Source organism: Colobus angolensis, unplaced genomic scaffold (genome assembly GCF_000951035.1).
Source record: "Colobus angolensis palliatus isolate OR3802 unplaced genomic scaffold, Cang.pa_1.0 Scaffold63, whole genome shotgun sequence".
Classification (NCBI taxonomy): domain Eukaryota; kingdom Metazoa; phylum Chordata; class Mammalia; order Primates; family Cercopithecidae; genus Colobus; species Colobus angolensis.
The window spans coordinates 8,978,101-8,994,572 of record NW_012119932.1 but is presented as its reverse complement, the minus strand read 5'-3'; the positions used below and the strand labels follow the sequence as shown (position 1 = coordinate 8,994,572).

The 16,472-nt window shown below is 42.6% G+C and overlaps 1 protein-coding gene across 1 annotated transcript in view; it reads left to right on the top strand.

Moving 5' to 3' along the window:
* The first annotated feature begins 1,411 nt into the window (after positions 1-1,411).
* TMEM236 (transmembrane protein 236) overlaps positions 1,412-16,472 on the top strand; it is a 46,044-nt gene continuing 30,983 nt past the window's right edge. The window contains exon 1 of the mRNA XM_011963886.1: positions 1,412-1,668. Within this exon, the coding sequence (XP_011819276.1) occupies positions 1,412-1,668 (257 nt within the window). The remainder of the gene's footprint in view (positions 1,669-16,472) is intronic.

Here is a 16,472-nt window from a genome sequence, read left to right as displayed (position 1 = left end):
AAAGGTGAAGCAAGGTGAAGTTCCCCTGTGTCCCTGCAGCACTTCGTTTACAGTCTTCTGACCTCAGTTATTTTTGTTGTGGTTCCTCAGTTTATCTCCTCCATTGGACCTCAGGCACTTTCAGAACAGGAACTTCTGTCATTCATTCATCTTCATACCCTAACACATACTAAAATGCTCATTGTAAGTGCTCAAATATGGTTTTTTTTTTTTTTTGAGGAGGTGTCTTGCTCTGTCACCCAGACTGGCGTGCAGTGGCATGATCTCGGCTCATTGCAACCTCAGCCTCCTAGGTTGAAGTGATTCTCCTGCCTCAGCCTCCCAAGTAGCTGGGATTACAGGCATGCACCACCACACCTGTCTATTTTTTTTTTTGTACAGATGGGGTTTCACCATGTTGGTCAGGCTGATCTCGAACTCCTGACCTCAGGTGATCTGCCTGCCTCAGCCTCCCAGAGTGTTGGGATTACAGGCGTGAGCCACTGTGTCTGGCCTTAATTTTTGTATTTTTTAGTAGAGACAGGATTTCACCATGTTGGCCAGGCTGATCTTGAACTCCTGACCTCAGGTGATCTGCCCACTTCAGCCTCCCAAAGTGCTGGAATTACAGGGGTGAGCCACCGTGCCCGGTCTTAAGTATGTTTTTCGAAGGAAGGATATTCATGGAGACAATTGTCATCCTTTAAATATTTGATATGTGTTTAAGCCAGTCACAGATAGCTGTTAGTGTGTAAATCCTGATAACAGGCTTCTAATGTCACCATTTCAGTTTGCTGGGCAGCAAAACAAAAATAGCATTAATTTGTGTTATATGGCAACTAATGCACAATAATGAATGAATATCTTAAGTATTAGGGAGAATTCTGGTTAGAAAATTGATAAAGTGAATTCAAACTCCCTTTTCAAGCACTTGAAAGGGAGGGGTGGTTTTCCAAGATGAAGACTTAGGTTTGAGTATCTCCCTTTGCCTGAATTTGCTTTTATGTGAAAATAGAGAGTTGGATTCTAACTATTCCCCTTTAACTCTAAAATTATATTATTCCAGCAGTTTTACTTAACAAGAGTTGACTATTACACAAATGGTTTTGTGCTAATATTAGCAATAAACACCTTTTTAAAACCCTGCTTTTACCTATGCTTCGAGGCATGCTCTAAAGTTCATTTGACTTCTAATAATGGATGTGCAAATATGTTGAGTGATCACTTCCACAATGGCCCTGTTCCTTTAAGAGACCACGGTTGTTAAGTTAGGAGATCATTGAACCATGTGAGGGTCAATAAAAGAATAAAAAGTCACTGGTTAGCGATCCGAGGACAAGGAATTTGATCCCAGTTCAGTATCTGTGGGTCTGTATGCTGCCCACAGTCAAAGAGGGAGTCCCAGGTCCTTGGCAGCTTGCCTTTCCTCGGGATGGCTTCTGGAAGGCTCATTAAGTTCGTGGTTTTTGAGCTCCTAGAGTTTGCCGCTTTCTCCATCCCCACACTCGTGATCATGGAACAGTTTGCCACCGCCTACCAAGGAGCAACGGCTAGATCTGACAACACACCCTACTGGCTGATTGTCTCCTGTTCTATTGCCTATGTTGCATTAGTGACTCTACTGATCTGGGTTCCTGTAAAAGTTCTCCTGCACAAGAAACGTTATATTTACAGAAAAATTAAAGGATGGTAAGTAAAAGAATTTTTTTTTTGATATGGAGTTTTGCTGTGTCACCTAGGCTGGAGTGCAGTAGGGCAATCTTGGCTCACTGCAACCTCCGCCTCCCTGGTTCAAGTGATTCTCCTGCCTCAGCCTCCTGAGTAGCTGGGATTATAGTCGCGCACCACCACACCCAGCTTATTTTTGTATTTTTAATAGAGATGGGTTTTCGCTATGTTGGTCAGGCTGGTCTTGAACTCCTGACCTCAAGTGATCTGCCTGCCTCAGGCTCCCAAAGTGCTAGGATTACAGGAGTGAGCCACCATGCCTGGCCCATAAAAGAATTCTTTAGTAGGGAATCCCTGTGATGCTTTCAAAGATATGTTTGTTTGTTTGTTGTTTGTTTTAACTTTTATTTTAAGTTCAGGGGCACAAGTGCAGGTTTGTTACATAGGTTAACTTGTGTCATTAGGGGTTTGTTTGCACAGATTCTTTCCCAGGCATGCACTACCACGCTCAGCTAATTTTTGTACTTTTAGTAGAGACGGGGTTTCCATGTTGGCCAGGCTGGTCTCGAACTCCTGACTTCAAATGATCCACCCACCTCGGCCTCCCAAAGTGCTAGGATTACAGGAGTGAGCCACCATGCCCAGCCCATAAAAGAATTCTTTAGCAGAGAATCCCCGTGATGCTTTCAAAGATACGTTTGTTTGTTTGTCTGTTAACTTTTAACTTTTAAGTGCAGGTTTGTTACACAGGTAAACTTATGTCATGGAGGTTTGTTGTACAGATTATTTCATCACCCAGGTATTAAGCCTAGCACCTATCAGTTGTTTTTCCCGATCCTCTCCCTTCTCCCACCATTCACCCTCTGAAAGGCCCTGGTGTGTGTTGTTCCCCTCTGTGTGTGCATGAGTTCTCATCATTTAGCTCCCACTTATAAATGAGAACATGGGGTATTTGGCTTTCTGTTCCTGCATTAGTTTGCTAAAGATAATGGCCTCCAGCTCCATCCATGTCCCTGCAAAGGACGTGATCTTGTTTTTTTTCATGGTTGCATAGTATTCGATGGAGTATATATACCACATTTTCTTTATCCATTCTTCTATCACTGATGAACATTTAGGTCGATTTCATGTCTTTGCCATTGTGAATAGTACTGCAATGAATGTACAGGTGCATCTGTCTGTATAATAGAATGATTTATATTTCTCTGGGTATATACACAGTACGGAAATTGCTGGGTCAAATGGTATTTCTGTCTTTAGGTCTTTGAGGAATCACTACACTGTCTTCCACAATGGTTACAGTAATTTAGACTCCCACTAACAGTGTATAAGTATTGCTGAAAGGTATGTTCTAACATATGTGGGTAAGGATGTGAGCAGAGCATAAGGATAGAATGTGACATTAATGGGAGACTACAATTACTGCTTCTGTAAATGTATGGATATTATGGTATCTTCTAAAATTTTTCTACAGTCATTTATACTGAGTGATAATAGCACATGAGATGGGTTAGTAAGACTGGAGTTTATGCCAGTTCGTGCTATTCTCAGTAGTAAATGTTGGACCTAATTCTCCTGTACACTAGACTACATAAACTCATCAGAGTGAGCTTACACAAGTCATAATCAGAAGATGGTAATGTAGAATTTTAATTTTGCATAAAACTGAAAGTAAGTCTATTTTTAATTATTGACATTGCATTTTGCAGACCTAAGGCATACTTTGACCATTAACTAAGATTTTTAAAGCAACTGGTTCCTTTAGACTTTTTATTTACTTATTTATTTATTTTGAGACAGGATGTGGCTCTGTTGCCCAGGTTGGAGTGCAATGGCTTGATCATTGCTCGCTGCAGCCTCGACATCCCCAGGGGGCTCAGGTGATCCTCCCACCTCGACCTCCTGAGTAGCTAGGACTACAGGTGTGCACCACCACACCTGGCTAATTTTTTTTGTTTGTTTTTTATAAAGATGAGGTTTTGCCATGTTGCTCAGACTGGTTCCAAACTCCTGGGCTCAAACAGTTCACTCGTCTTGGCCTCCCAAAGTGCTGAGATTACAGGCGTGAGCCACCAAAGTTGGCCTACTTAGACTTTAAAAATAAATAATTTACTATGTTGGTAAATTCTATTACCCTTGTAGGGGAGGAAAGTACTTCAATAACAATACAGAGATATTTTAAATAAATCAGGGTGTAATGTTGATTTAACTAGCAGATAAGCTAATGGGTGTACTGATCCACATTAAGAGTATTGAGAACAAAACAGTCTCTGATGTCAATGTGTTTTTCCTTTTAGATCTTCAGATCTGATTCTTACTCATCTTGGACGTCTCTGTTTTCTTTGATAAGTTAATTTTTCTTTCATACTGATGTTTTATTTATTTATTTATTTGACAGAGTTTCACTCTTACTGTCCAGGCTGGAGTGCAGTGGCGCAATCTCAGCTCACTGCTACCTCTGCCTCCTGGGTTCAAGTGATTCTCCTGCCTCAGCCTCCTGAGTAGCTGGGATTACAGGGGTCTGCCACCACTCCTGGCTTATTTTATTTTATTTTTATTTTTAGTACAGACAGGGTTTCACCATGTTGGCCACGGTGGCCTTGAACTCCTGACCTCAGGTGATCTGCCTGCCTCGGCCTCCCAAAGTGCTGGGATAACAGGCATGAGCCACTGCTCCTGGCTGATATTTTATTTTGAAAGCGAACAACATAGAATACATGTGAAAAGTGAGGCACTGGGAATTTGCACATATGCAAGGGCAGAAATGTAAGAATAATGGACTCTGCAAGAGAGCTAGAAATATCATTGCTGAGGCTGGGAGGATGCTGACGGAGGGCTGACATGTGAAGTTCATGGTGCTCTCTTTAGGTACAAATCCTGGATGTGGCCGCTTCTGGGAACTTTGCCAGGAGACTTTCATTTCCCTGCGAGCAGGGGTCTTAAGGGGTTTCCAGAAATAAAGCATTTTGTTGTTGGCACTGCTTTTATCAGCAGGGTTTAGGGGCTTTCCAAACCTTGACCAGAGCCCCAGGGTCACCAAAGAGGTAGCTTAGAGCTGGGCTTGACCCTCCACCTCTCACACCCTGTAGGGATGGCTTTGATCATCCAAGACTCCTGTCTGGGTTGGAACTTTTAAAGGAATGGTGGAAAGTTCAACTGACAACAGGAATAAACCAATGGGAAACTGGCCCGCCATGGCCCAGGAAGAAGCTCTTGGGTTTTTTTGTGTTTTCGTTTTTTGTTTTCACATTGACTCAAATCTCTAGGATTCTAGATTCTGAATGTCATTTAGGCAGCAAACCTTCACATATAACTTACTGTTGTTATTAGGCTATAATTGATTCTTTACAGGTCATTGATTATGTGCCATGTAAGTACTGATATGAGGTGGTACAGAAATATGTACTTCATAGGCCAGGCGCAGTGGCTTGCACCTGTAATCCCAACACTTTGGGAGGTCAGGGTGGGAGGACTGATTGAAGCCCAGAGTTAGAGACCAGCCTGGGCAACATAGTGAGACCTCGACTCTACAAAACATTACAGAATCAGCAGGACATGGTGGTGCATGCCTGTAGTCCCAGCTATTCAAGAGGATGGCTTGAGCCCAGGAGTTTGAGCCTTCAGTGATCTATGGTTGTGCCACTCACTGCACTCCAGCCTGGGTGACAGACTGAGACCCCCAACTCTGAAAAACAAAAAGAGAGAAATATCTGCTTCACCTTATAAAGAAGCCTTTTTTTTTTTTTTTTTTTGAGATGGAGTCTAGCTCTGTTGCTCAGGCTGGAGTGCAGAAGAGCGATCTCGTCTCACTGCAACCTCTGCCTCCCAGGTTCACAAGACTCTCTTGCCTCAGGCTTCTGAGTAGCGGTGATTACAGGTGTGCACGACCACACTTGAGTAATTTGTTTGTTTGTTTGTTTGTTTTTGTTTTTGTGTTTTAGAGACAGGTTTTCCCCATGTTGGCCAGGCTGGTCTTGAACTCCTGACCTCAAGTGATCTGCCTGCCTCAGCCTCCCAAAGTGCTGGGATTATAGGCATGAGCCACTGTGCCTGGCCTAAAGTAGAATGTTTATGAGTTTATCGTTATTATTCCCAAGAGAAAATTGCCGATCGGAGAGGTTCAGCAACTCTCCCGAAGTCAGTGAACTAGAGAGAGTGGAAGAGGCAGACTTTGGACCTAGGTCTATCTGACTCCATAATGGGTACTTCTAGCCACTGTCCCAGACTGCCTCTTTGAAGGACAAGGTCCCATTCTCCTGGGGCAATTGAGATTAAGGAACAGAGTAAGCTTTCGTTTTTGCCCCTCAGTGCACGTGGTATATTAGTCACCTCTGGTGTCTGCTCAGATTTCATTTCGTACATCTGGCTCAGATACCTCCCCTGTGCTAAAGTGTTTTGTCATAACTATATCTCTCAGTGATTTCTTTTGGGAAATACACTTCCAGTCTTTAGTTTCTGTTTGCGGGTGTGGCTGGCTACAGGTGTTTTCAATAGTGTTTAGACAGTGGACAGGTTATCTGTAATTTCAGTGAAACTGAAACTGTTTCCTTCTGGCCACATTTGTGAGCATTATCATATACTTATCTTTTACTGGCACAGAAGAGAAGCAATAGCTACTGAGCACTGTTCTAGGAGCTTTACACCTTCTGTACTATGGAGTTTAAACTTTACAACAGCTCAGTGAAGTGTAGACGCTAGTGTTCTCATTTTACAGACAAAGACACTGGAACTTGAAGTAATTAACTTTGTCAATTGATAAAGCTAGCAGGTGGAGCCAGGCATGGTAGCTCATGCCTGTAATTCCAAGACTTTGAGTGGTTGAGGTGTGAGGATCACTTGAGCGCAGGAGTTCAAGACAAGCCTGGGCAATGTAGTGAGACCCTATCTCTACAAAGAAATTACAAAATTAACTAGGTATGGTGATGCGTGCCTGTAGTCTCAGCTGCTCTGGGAGCTAAAGGGGAGGATCACTTGAGCCCGGGAGATTAAGGCTGCAGTGTGTTGAGATCATGCCACTGCACTCTAGCCTGGGTGACAGAGGAAAATCCTGTCTCAAAAAAAAAAAAAGCTACATAATGGGGAAGCTAGGATTTGTGAGCCTGGGTCTGTCTAATTCCCTGCAATTTTCTCTATCTCATGCAACTTTCTTTTCCTTTATTTTTTCTGACTTTGAATGCCAAGTGTGTTTCAAGAGAAATGCAATGTGTTTTTTTGTTTTTTTGTTTGTTTGTTTTTTGTTTTGAGACAGAGTCTCACTCTGTTGCCCAGGCTGAATGCAGTGTCACAATCTCAGCTCACTGCAACCTCCACCTCCGGGGTTCAAGCTGTTGTCTCATCTCAGCCTCCCGAGTAACTGGGATTATAGTCGTGTGACACCATGCCTGGCTAATTTTTTTATTTTTAGTAGAGACAGAGTTTCACCATGTTAGCCAGGCTGGTCTCCAACTCCTGACCCCAAGTGATCCGCCCACTTTGGTCTCCCAGAGTGCTGGGATTACAGGCGTGAGCCGCCATGTCCAGCCAGAAAATGCAGTGCTTTTAATGTCATTAACATACATTTCACCCAGAGGTGTATTTGGCTCTTATAATACATGGGGTAATATATGGAGCATCATATCTTGTTTGCTACATGAAGATAATGCAAAAATAATTGCTACTAGAGAAAGTAAGGTTTGAGCGTATGAAGTATTTTTGAGGAATAGTCAAATAGTTGTTTATGTGCAATTTCATAGACCCTGAACATTCATGATTTGATGTTGATGAGGCTTATCTGAGAGGCTTCCCTGAAGGTCCAGGCTGGTGTCATGAGCCCTGTGAGGCTGGTCTTCAGGAGGGAGTGAGTCATCAGTCAGCAAAGGGTGTGCCCAGGAATATATGTAAAAGAAAACTGGCCTGGATTCAAATCCTAGCTTTGACATTGACCATGAAACCTTATGTGAGTTATTTGAATTCTTTGAGCCTTAATTTTTTCATGAGCAAAACAGAGACAACTTAAGTTTCTTTTTTGGAGTGTTGTTTCAAGAAACTTCCTAAGATCATGCATGTAAAGTTCCTAGCGTAGCAACTGGTCTGTAGTAATCATTCAATGAATATAAGTGTTATGACCTCAGACTGAATTTACTGTTTTCATTAAAAATGTGATCATGTTAAATCTCCGGAATGACTCTGAAAAGTGGTAGAAGTGACAATAAAACTGAAGGAAAATATATGCTGTCAGTAATATTCCTCAATTTTGGAGAATTTTGCAGGTTTCTTTTATTCTTTGAGAAGAATGAACACCAATAGGGTGAGATCATTAGTATCTCAGACATGTTTTACATTCACAGAGTTATTATGTTTTATTTTATGTCATATTTATGTTTTATTGTGTTACATTTTTCATTTCATTTTCTCACTAGGCCTTCATGTCAGTGTTGTGAAGTTGACCAAGCAGACATAATTCCCATTTTGCGAGGGAGGAGACAATTTCAGAGAGCTTAAAGTGTACTGGAGGCTGAACTTTAATCCAGTACTTTCCCTTCTCTCGTTAACACTTCCTGATTTTTCTGGAATTATGGCTCCATTCTAGGGATGCCTGCCAAAATTCATAATCAACAAGGGAGATGCTTGGGGGAATGAAGAAAGCTATTTATATACACACCAAACTGTGTATTCCAGGAAATAAGAGGGTTCTTTTCCTGGAATATCAGTAAATCTGTGATAACACTGAGCTACATACCAGGCTAGCCTGAAACGGGAGCAGATCTTCATTGAGAAGGTACATTGGCAGCAGGATAATCCTAGAATATTTGTGGAGATTCCCAGACTGTCTTGGGACCTAGAGCTATATTTCGGGCATTCGTTTGAGTCTTTTGGAGTACGATTAATTCAGACTATGAACATGTCAGGAATCCTGGCCAGGGCAAGTTTGAAAGACCCGACCATTTTGAGCAACATTTTACCCGGCTTAAGTTTTTGATATATTCCATGAGATTTTGCTGTTGATCTGCTTTAGGTAGTGGTGGTGGTGATCACAGTAGTAGTAGCTGTTGTAGTTGCAGTAAAGTAAGAACAAATATTTATTGAGCAAGTGCTATGTATCAAGCATAATTTTAAACACATTGTATTATTTTAGTTGATTTTCTAATCTTGATATGCAAGAACAATGATAGTCTCCGCTTTACAAATGAGGAGATTGAGGCACAGGAGTTAGAAGATCACAGAGCCAATGGGTAGTTGAGCCAAGACTGCCCCAAGGGAGCCTTGAGCACCTTATTGCTCCGCGTTGGCCCCCACAACTGAAACACACAGCATTAGTGACATCTGTGCACTCCTGGACACACGGGCTAACCTGAAGGAAATGCAGCTCACTTTTCAGCACCTCTGAGAGATCATTAATTGGTAAGACCCCATTAACTACACACTGCTGCTTACCAGTTTACTTCTCAGAACATTCCAGTTTCTGTTAGTGAATCTATTATCTATCGTGTTTAACATTTTCTCATAGATTTATTGGCTATTTGTATTTTCTAAAAATCATGTATTTTTGTCCTTGATCTCTTTTTCTGTTGGTATGTCCTTTTTTTTTGCTACAGATTTATGAGTTCTATAAACATTAAGGATGTTCATTTGTTTTAATTGCACAAGATCATCAAGCAATAAGGATGCTGAATTTGATGTAGCATACATTTCAGAGTTATCATTAGTCTTTTAATTTTACTTTTGTGTTTTTGATATGGGGAATTTTTATTTTTCACATAGTTTAAGCTCTCCATATTTCCTTTACAGTTTGGTCTTGGGCATTATACATGAAAAAGATCAATAATTTTGTCATAGTTGACTCCAGGCTTTATCTTCCTTGCCCTACTAAATCCAGTGTATTAGTCTGTTCTCATGCTGGTAATAAAGACATACCTGAGACTGGGTAATTTACAAAGGAAAGAGGTTTGATGGACTCACAGTTCACATCACTGGGGAGGCCTCACAATAATGGCTGAAGGCAAATAAGGAACAAAGTCATGTCTTACATGGCAGCAGGCAAGAGTGCACGTGCAGGGGAACTCCCCTTTATAAAACTGTCAGATCTGTGAGACTTACTCACTATCACAACAACAGCACAGGAAAGACCCACCCCATGATTCAATTACCTCCCACCTGGTCCCTCCCATGACATATGGGAATTCTGGGAGCTACAATTCAAGATGAGATTTGGGTGGAGACCCAGTCAAGCCATATCACACAGTAAACCAGCAGGAGTATATTTACTTTTTCTTTTCTCTCCTCATCCTATGCAGGAAGTCACCACATTCCAGTAATTCTTCCTTTTCCTCTCTCTTGCATCAGCTCCTTGTTCTCCATGACTGTTTCTCTCATCGCAGTTAGGCCCTTATTTCCAGACCATCAAAACTTCAGTTTCTGATGTGGTCCCCCAAATTTTCATATATTCAAATCCAGTGTCAGACCTGATTTGTCCTGATCATTTCTGTTCAAGGAAAAATGAAGACCATTTCATTAACTAACGCTTGGACTCTGGCAACCTTTACCCACTGGTCTTCTTACCTTTTGCTTCTTTTCTCCCCACGCGTTCCCTCCCAATCCTTGTCAATAGGGTAATTCTCTTCTTTTTTTTTTTTTTTTTGAGACGGAGTCTCCCTCTGTCGCCCAGGCTGGAGCGCAGTGGCCGGATCTCAGCTCACTGCAAGCTCCGCCTCCCGGGTTTACGCCATTCTCCTGCCTCAGCCTCCCGAGTGGCTGGGACTACAGGCGCCCGCCACCTCGCCCGGCTAGTTTTTTTTTTTTTAGTAGAGACGGGGTTTCACCATGTTAGCCAGGATGGTCTCGATCTCCTGACCGCCAGGATGGTCTCGATCTCCTGACCTCGTGATCCGCCCGTCTCGGCCTCCCAAAGTGCTGGGATTACAGGCTTGAGCCACCGCGCCCGGCCAATCTAGGCTTTTTCTATCATGCATCTCACAACTCGTCCAGTCTCTACTCATTACTCAATTCCAAAGCCACTTCTACATCTTTAGGTGTTTGTTACAGCAGCATTCCACATTCCAGTCGCAAAATTAGTGTAAGTTTCCTAGAAATGCCATAACAAAGTACCACCAACTGGATGGCTTGAACAACAGAAATTTATTGCCTCAAAATTCCGGAGGTGAAAACACTGAAATCAAGATATTGGTAGGATTGCTTCTTTCTGAGGGATATGAGAAAGAATTTGTTCCATGTCTTTCTTCTTGCTTCTGGTGTGTTTTTGGCAATCTTTGATGTTCCTTGGCTTGTAAATGCATCACTCTGATTTCTGACTTCATCATCACATGGTATGCATCATGGGTTTCTTCACATAGTCTTCCCTCTGTGCAACTCTGTCACCAAATTTCCCCATTTTTATAAGAACACCAGTCATATTGGATTAGGACCCACCTTAATGATCTTATTTTAACTTGATTATCTTCATAAAGATCTTATTTCCAAATAAGATCACATTCTGAAGTACTGGAATTTGGGATTTCAACATATCTTTTTGAGGAGACACCATTTGATCCATAATACTCAATAAATTATAAGCATATCCAGCTGGGCATGGTGGCTCATGCCTGTAATCCCAGCACTTTGGGAGGCCGAGGCGGGTGGATCATGAGGTCAGGAGTTTGAGACTAGCCTGACCAACATGGTGAAACCCCGCCTCTACTAAAAATACAAAAATTAACTGGGCATGGTGACATGCACCTGTAATCCCAGCTACTCAGGAGGCTGAGGCAGGAGAATCGCTTGAACCTGAGAGGCAGAGGTTGCAGTGAGCCAAGATCAGCCACTGCACTCCAGCCTGGGTGGCAGAGCGAGACTCCATCTCAAAATATATATCTATATATTTTGTGTATATATATATATGTATATATATGTGTGTGTGTGTATGTGTGTATGTGTGTGTGTGTGTGTGTGTGTGTGTGTGTGTGTGTATATGTATAAGCATATCCTAGTCAAGATTTTGAAACACAGGTTAATGTAACTTCTGGTTAAATAAAACATAAACTTGGGTTGTTATTTAATTACTAATGAGTCCGTTCATTTAGTATTTATTGAATTCCTACTATGTGTTGGACATTCTCTAGCATCATGAAGTTCTTGAACTTGGATGAGAAACAATTTACATTATTCTTTCATTAACCTCTAATTGAAAGCTACCAATCTTTTGTGATGTGGATGTTGGTAACAAACCACAGTAGTATTAGTAGGACCTGTAACTTTATTACATAGAGCTTTTCAGACCATATATCACAGATCTTTTCATACGACACAACAGTTGTAGGAGAGACTTCAGTATATGGTTTATGATCTTCACTATCTTGAAATTATGAGTTATTACAATTTTTACTAGATCTTAAATACTCCTTTTTTTTTTTTTTTTGAGACAGAGTCTGGCTCTGTCATCCAGGCTAGAGTGCAGTGGTGTGATCTTGGCTTGCTGCAACCTCTGACTCCTAGGGTTCAAGAGATTCTCCTGCCTCAGCCTCCCAAAGTGTTTGAATTATAGACATGAGCCACCATGCCCAGCCTCCCTACCCGAATTCTTCATGTTAGCCAGCATTATTTCCAGGCTACTGCAGGTACATGCCTTTGTTCTCAGGTACTGCCTCCATCCTCAGGGACTCTGTAGTCCACTGTGGAGTCTAGATAGTTGTACATGAAAAAACTAGAAAGTGATATAAACCACTGTACAACAAATCACCAAATTTTATGTGGCCCACCACTAGTCCTTTATTATCCCAGAGAAGAGCATCATAAAAACTTAGTAGTGACTGGGCACAGACTTGGAAGGCAGAGGCAAGAAGATTGCTTGAGACCAGGAGTTTGAGACCAGCCTGGGCAACACAGCGAGACCCTGTCTCTACAGGAAATTAAAAAAAAAATTACCTGGGCATGGTGATACATGACTGTAGTCTCCTTTACTTGGGAGGCTGAGGTGGGAGGATCACTTGAGGCCAGGAGTTTGAAACCAGCTTCAGCAACATAGCAAGACCCTGTCTTTCTATTAAAAAAAGAAAAAAGAAAAAAAAAACCCTCAATACTGACAGTAAGGGAGAGGTCCTTTTTGATTCATCCTTCCTACCTGTCCCTTTCCACCCTGCCCCGTTAGCCCACCACAGTGCCTTGAACTCAACAACTTTTTAGTACATGTGGTTTATGGACTCAGGTTTATTAGAAAAGCACTATGCTGGCTGGGTGCAGTGGCTCAAGCCTGTAATCCCAGCACTTTGTGAGGCCGAGACGGGTGGATCACGAGGTCGGGAGATCGACACCATCCTGGCTAACACGATGAAACCCTGTCTCTACTAAAAAATACAAAAATCTAGCCGGGCGAGGTGGCGGGCGCCTGTAATCCCAGCTACTCGGGAGGCTGAGTCAGGAGAATGGCGTAAACCCGGGAGGCAGAGCTTGCAGTGAGCTGAAATCCCCTCCAGCCTGGGCGACTGAGCAAGATCTCAAAAAAAAAAAAAAAGAAAAGCACTATGCTTTGGAGTAATCAGAGAAAGTCTCGTAAGGAAAGCTTGATTTGCCCTGAGCTTAGAAAGATGGGTGTGGGAGGGCATCCAGAGGAGGAGGATGAATATGAGGAATGAGTTGACATAGTGAATTATTTAAGGGGTGGGCAAAGACCTACTTGCTGAGAAAGGAGCAAGTGGTGAGAAATGGGTTGGCAGCATTGCAGAGTGGTTCGGGGCGTGAGTTTTGGAGTTCACAAGACCTGGATTAGAATTCATCTTTCACTTCCCAGCCATGGGATCTTGGGCAAATTAATTCAGCCTTCAACATCAGTTTCGTTGCCGTAGGGTTGATACCTTACTCAGAGGGTTGTTGTGGGGTTGTCATATATAAAATTCTTTCCTGTAGCACTTAGCCTGGCGTGTAATATGAGCTCACTGAGTTGTCGTAAAGAGCCGAGCGTTATTATATGTTGAAACGTTAATACTAGATTTTGGAGAGCCTTGAAAGATGGGCACGGAAACTTTAACTTCATGAGTTTGGTAAAAGGATTTATGTTTCTGAGCAGAGAGTCATTTCCCAAGTTCTCATCTGATCCTTTCCACCCACCATGCTTCCTCTCTGAAAAATCTCAGGGCCAGAATGCTTGCTGCACAAACAAAAATTTTTAACCCAATGTGGCTGAGCTTACTCAGTTCATCCTTAATGGGTCCCATTCCTAGGAGGGTCCTTCTCATTGCCAGTTTATTATGATGCACACAGAGGTCTATGGGCAGTACCCTAACTCAGTATTTCATGGGGAAATTACACCATGCCCACGTGTCCTTTTCTTTTCTTCTTTTTTTTGAGACAGAGTCTCCCTCTGTCGCCCAGGCTGGAGTGCAGTGGCCAGATCTCAGCTCACTGCAAGCTCCGCCTCCCGGGTTTACGCCATTCTCCTGCCTCAGCCTCCCGAGTAGCTGGGACTACAGGCGCCCGCCACCTCGCCCGGCTAATTTTTTTGTATTTTTTCAGTAGAGACGGAGTTTCACCGTGTTAGCCAGGATGGTCTCCATCTTCTGACCTCGTGATCCACCCGTGTCGGCCTCCCAAAGTGCTGGGATTACAGGCTTGAGCCACCGCGCCCGGCCACGTGTCCTTTTCTTTAGCCAATTGTACTATGGTCTCAAACTTGCATTCTTTGCAGCATGAAGAGTCTTTCGAAGAAGTGTCTGTGATATTTCTAACCTAAATCCTATTACTTGTAGTAGCTTCCTAGGACTGCTGTAACAAAGTATCACAAACTTGGTGGCTTAAACAACAGACATTTGTTTCAAATTCTGAAATACCTAGAAGTTCTGGAAGTGAGAAGTCTAAGATCAAGGTGAGGGCAGGCTGGTTCCTTGTGAGAGATGTAAGGAAGGCTCTGTTCATGCCCCTCTCCTGGCTGCTGGTAGTTGCTGGCAATCTTTGGTGTTCCTTGACCTGTAGATGCATCACTCTGATCTGTGCCTTCGTCTTCACATGGCATTCTTCCTATGTTTCCTCACTTAGTCTTCCCCACCTGCATGTCTGTTTTCAGATTTCCATCCCTGCTTTCTTTTTTTTCTTTTTTGGGGCGGGGTCTCGCTCTGTCTCCCAAGCTGAAGTGCAGTGGCACGATCTTGGCTCACCTCAACATCCGCCTCCCAGATTCAAGCAATTCTCTTGCCTCAACCTCCCAAGTAGCTGGGACTACAGGCGCGTGCCCCCATGCCCAGCTTATTTTTGTATTTTTAGTAGAGAAGGGATTTCACCATGTTGGCAAGGATGGTCTCAATCTCTTGACCTTGTGATCTGCCTACCTTGGCCTCCCAAAGTGCTGGAATTACAGGCATGAGGCACCACGCCTGGCCCCAGATTTTCCCTTTTTAAAATGACACCAGTCATATTGGATACGAGTCTCCCCTTATGCCCCATTTTCACTTGATGACCTTTGTAAACACCCAATTTACAAATAAGGTCACATTCAGAGACACTGGGGGTTGGGACTTAAACATGTCTGTTTTGGGGTATATAATTCAACCTGTAGGATTTCATTCTCTGACCCTCCCAACATTCATGTTCTTTTGGTGTGCAAAATAGACTCATTCATCTCAACACCTCCAAAAGTCCTAATCATCCCAGCATCAATTCTAAGTCCCAAATCTCAACTACACATCATCAACTCAAAATCCCAAACCTTTCCCTCTAAATCATCCCAACAAGTTGTAGGCAAGACGTGGGATATGATTCCACCTGGGTCAGAGTTTCTTTCCATTTGCAAACCTGTGAAGCTGGACAAAAAGTTACTTGCTTCCCACATGCAATGGTGGAGCAGGATAGGCATTACCATTCCAAAAGGGAGAATTTGGAAGAGAAAGAGGAATCATGGGTCCCACGCAAGTTCAAAAGCTAGGAAGGAAAATCCCGTTAGCTTTTAAGGTTTAAAAATAATCCTCTGTGTCTTGATGCTGATTCCTCTGAGCCCATCATCCAGGCCTGTGAGGGTAGTGGCCCTAACCCCTCAGCCTTGGATGGTCATGGCTCTGCCCTATGGATTTAAGTTGAGCACCTCTGGGTTTGTGGATGTAGCACCAGTCTCCCTGGCTTTGGAACCACTGTCAAAGTCATTTTTTTCTTTTCTGAAAGATAACACATTTGCAACCAAATAGCTCTATCAACCCATTTGCTCCCTAGAGTCCTAAAAGTCCAACAGCGTTTCTTCATTTCATCTTATCTCTGCCACCTTCAGTCCAGGCCAGCAGTACTTCTGCTGAGATGGTTGACTGGATTCACAAAGCACAACCTTGGTTTTCTCTTCCAAACTTGCTTTCTTATCATTTGCAATATGGATAGCCTGAGAATTTGCCAAATCTTCAAGTTCTAATTCCTTTTTGCTTAAAAATTCCTTTTTCAATTTATCTCACTTCCTTCACTCACATTTTATTGTAAATAGCAGGGAGGAAACAGGCTGTGCCTTCAACACTTTGCTTAGAAACATCCTCAGCTAAATATCTCAGTTCATTACTTGCAAGTTCTACTTTCTATCCAGCAGAGCACAGTATAGCCAAATTTTTGCCATTTCATAGAAAGGATCACCTTTCCTCCAGTTTCCTATAATATGTTCCTCATTTCCATGTTAAACCTCACCAGAAGTACCTTAGCATTCATATTTCTAACAATACTCTGTTCATGACAATATATCTACTCTCTAAGATGCTAAAAGTTTTCTCTATATCCCTCCTTTTTTCTTTCTGAGCCCTCAGTAGAATGTCCTTTAACACCTGTGTTTCTACCAACAGTCTCTTCAAGGCAATCTAGGCTTTTTCTTTTTCTTTTTTTTTTTTTTTTTGAGACGG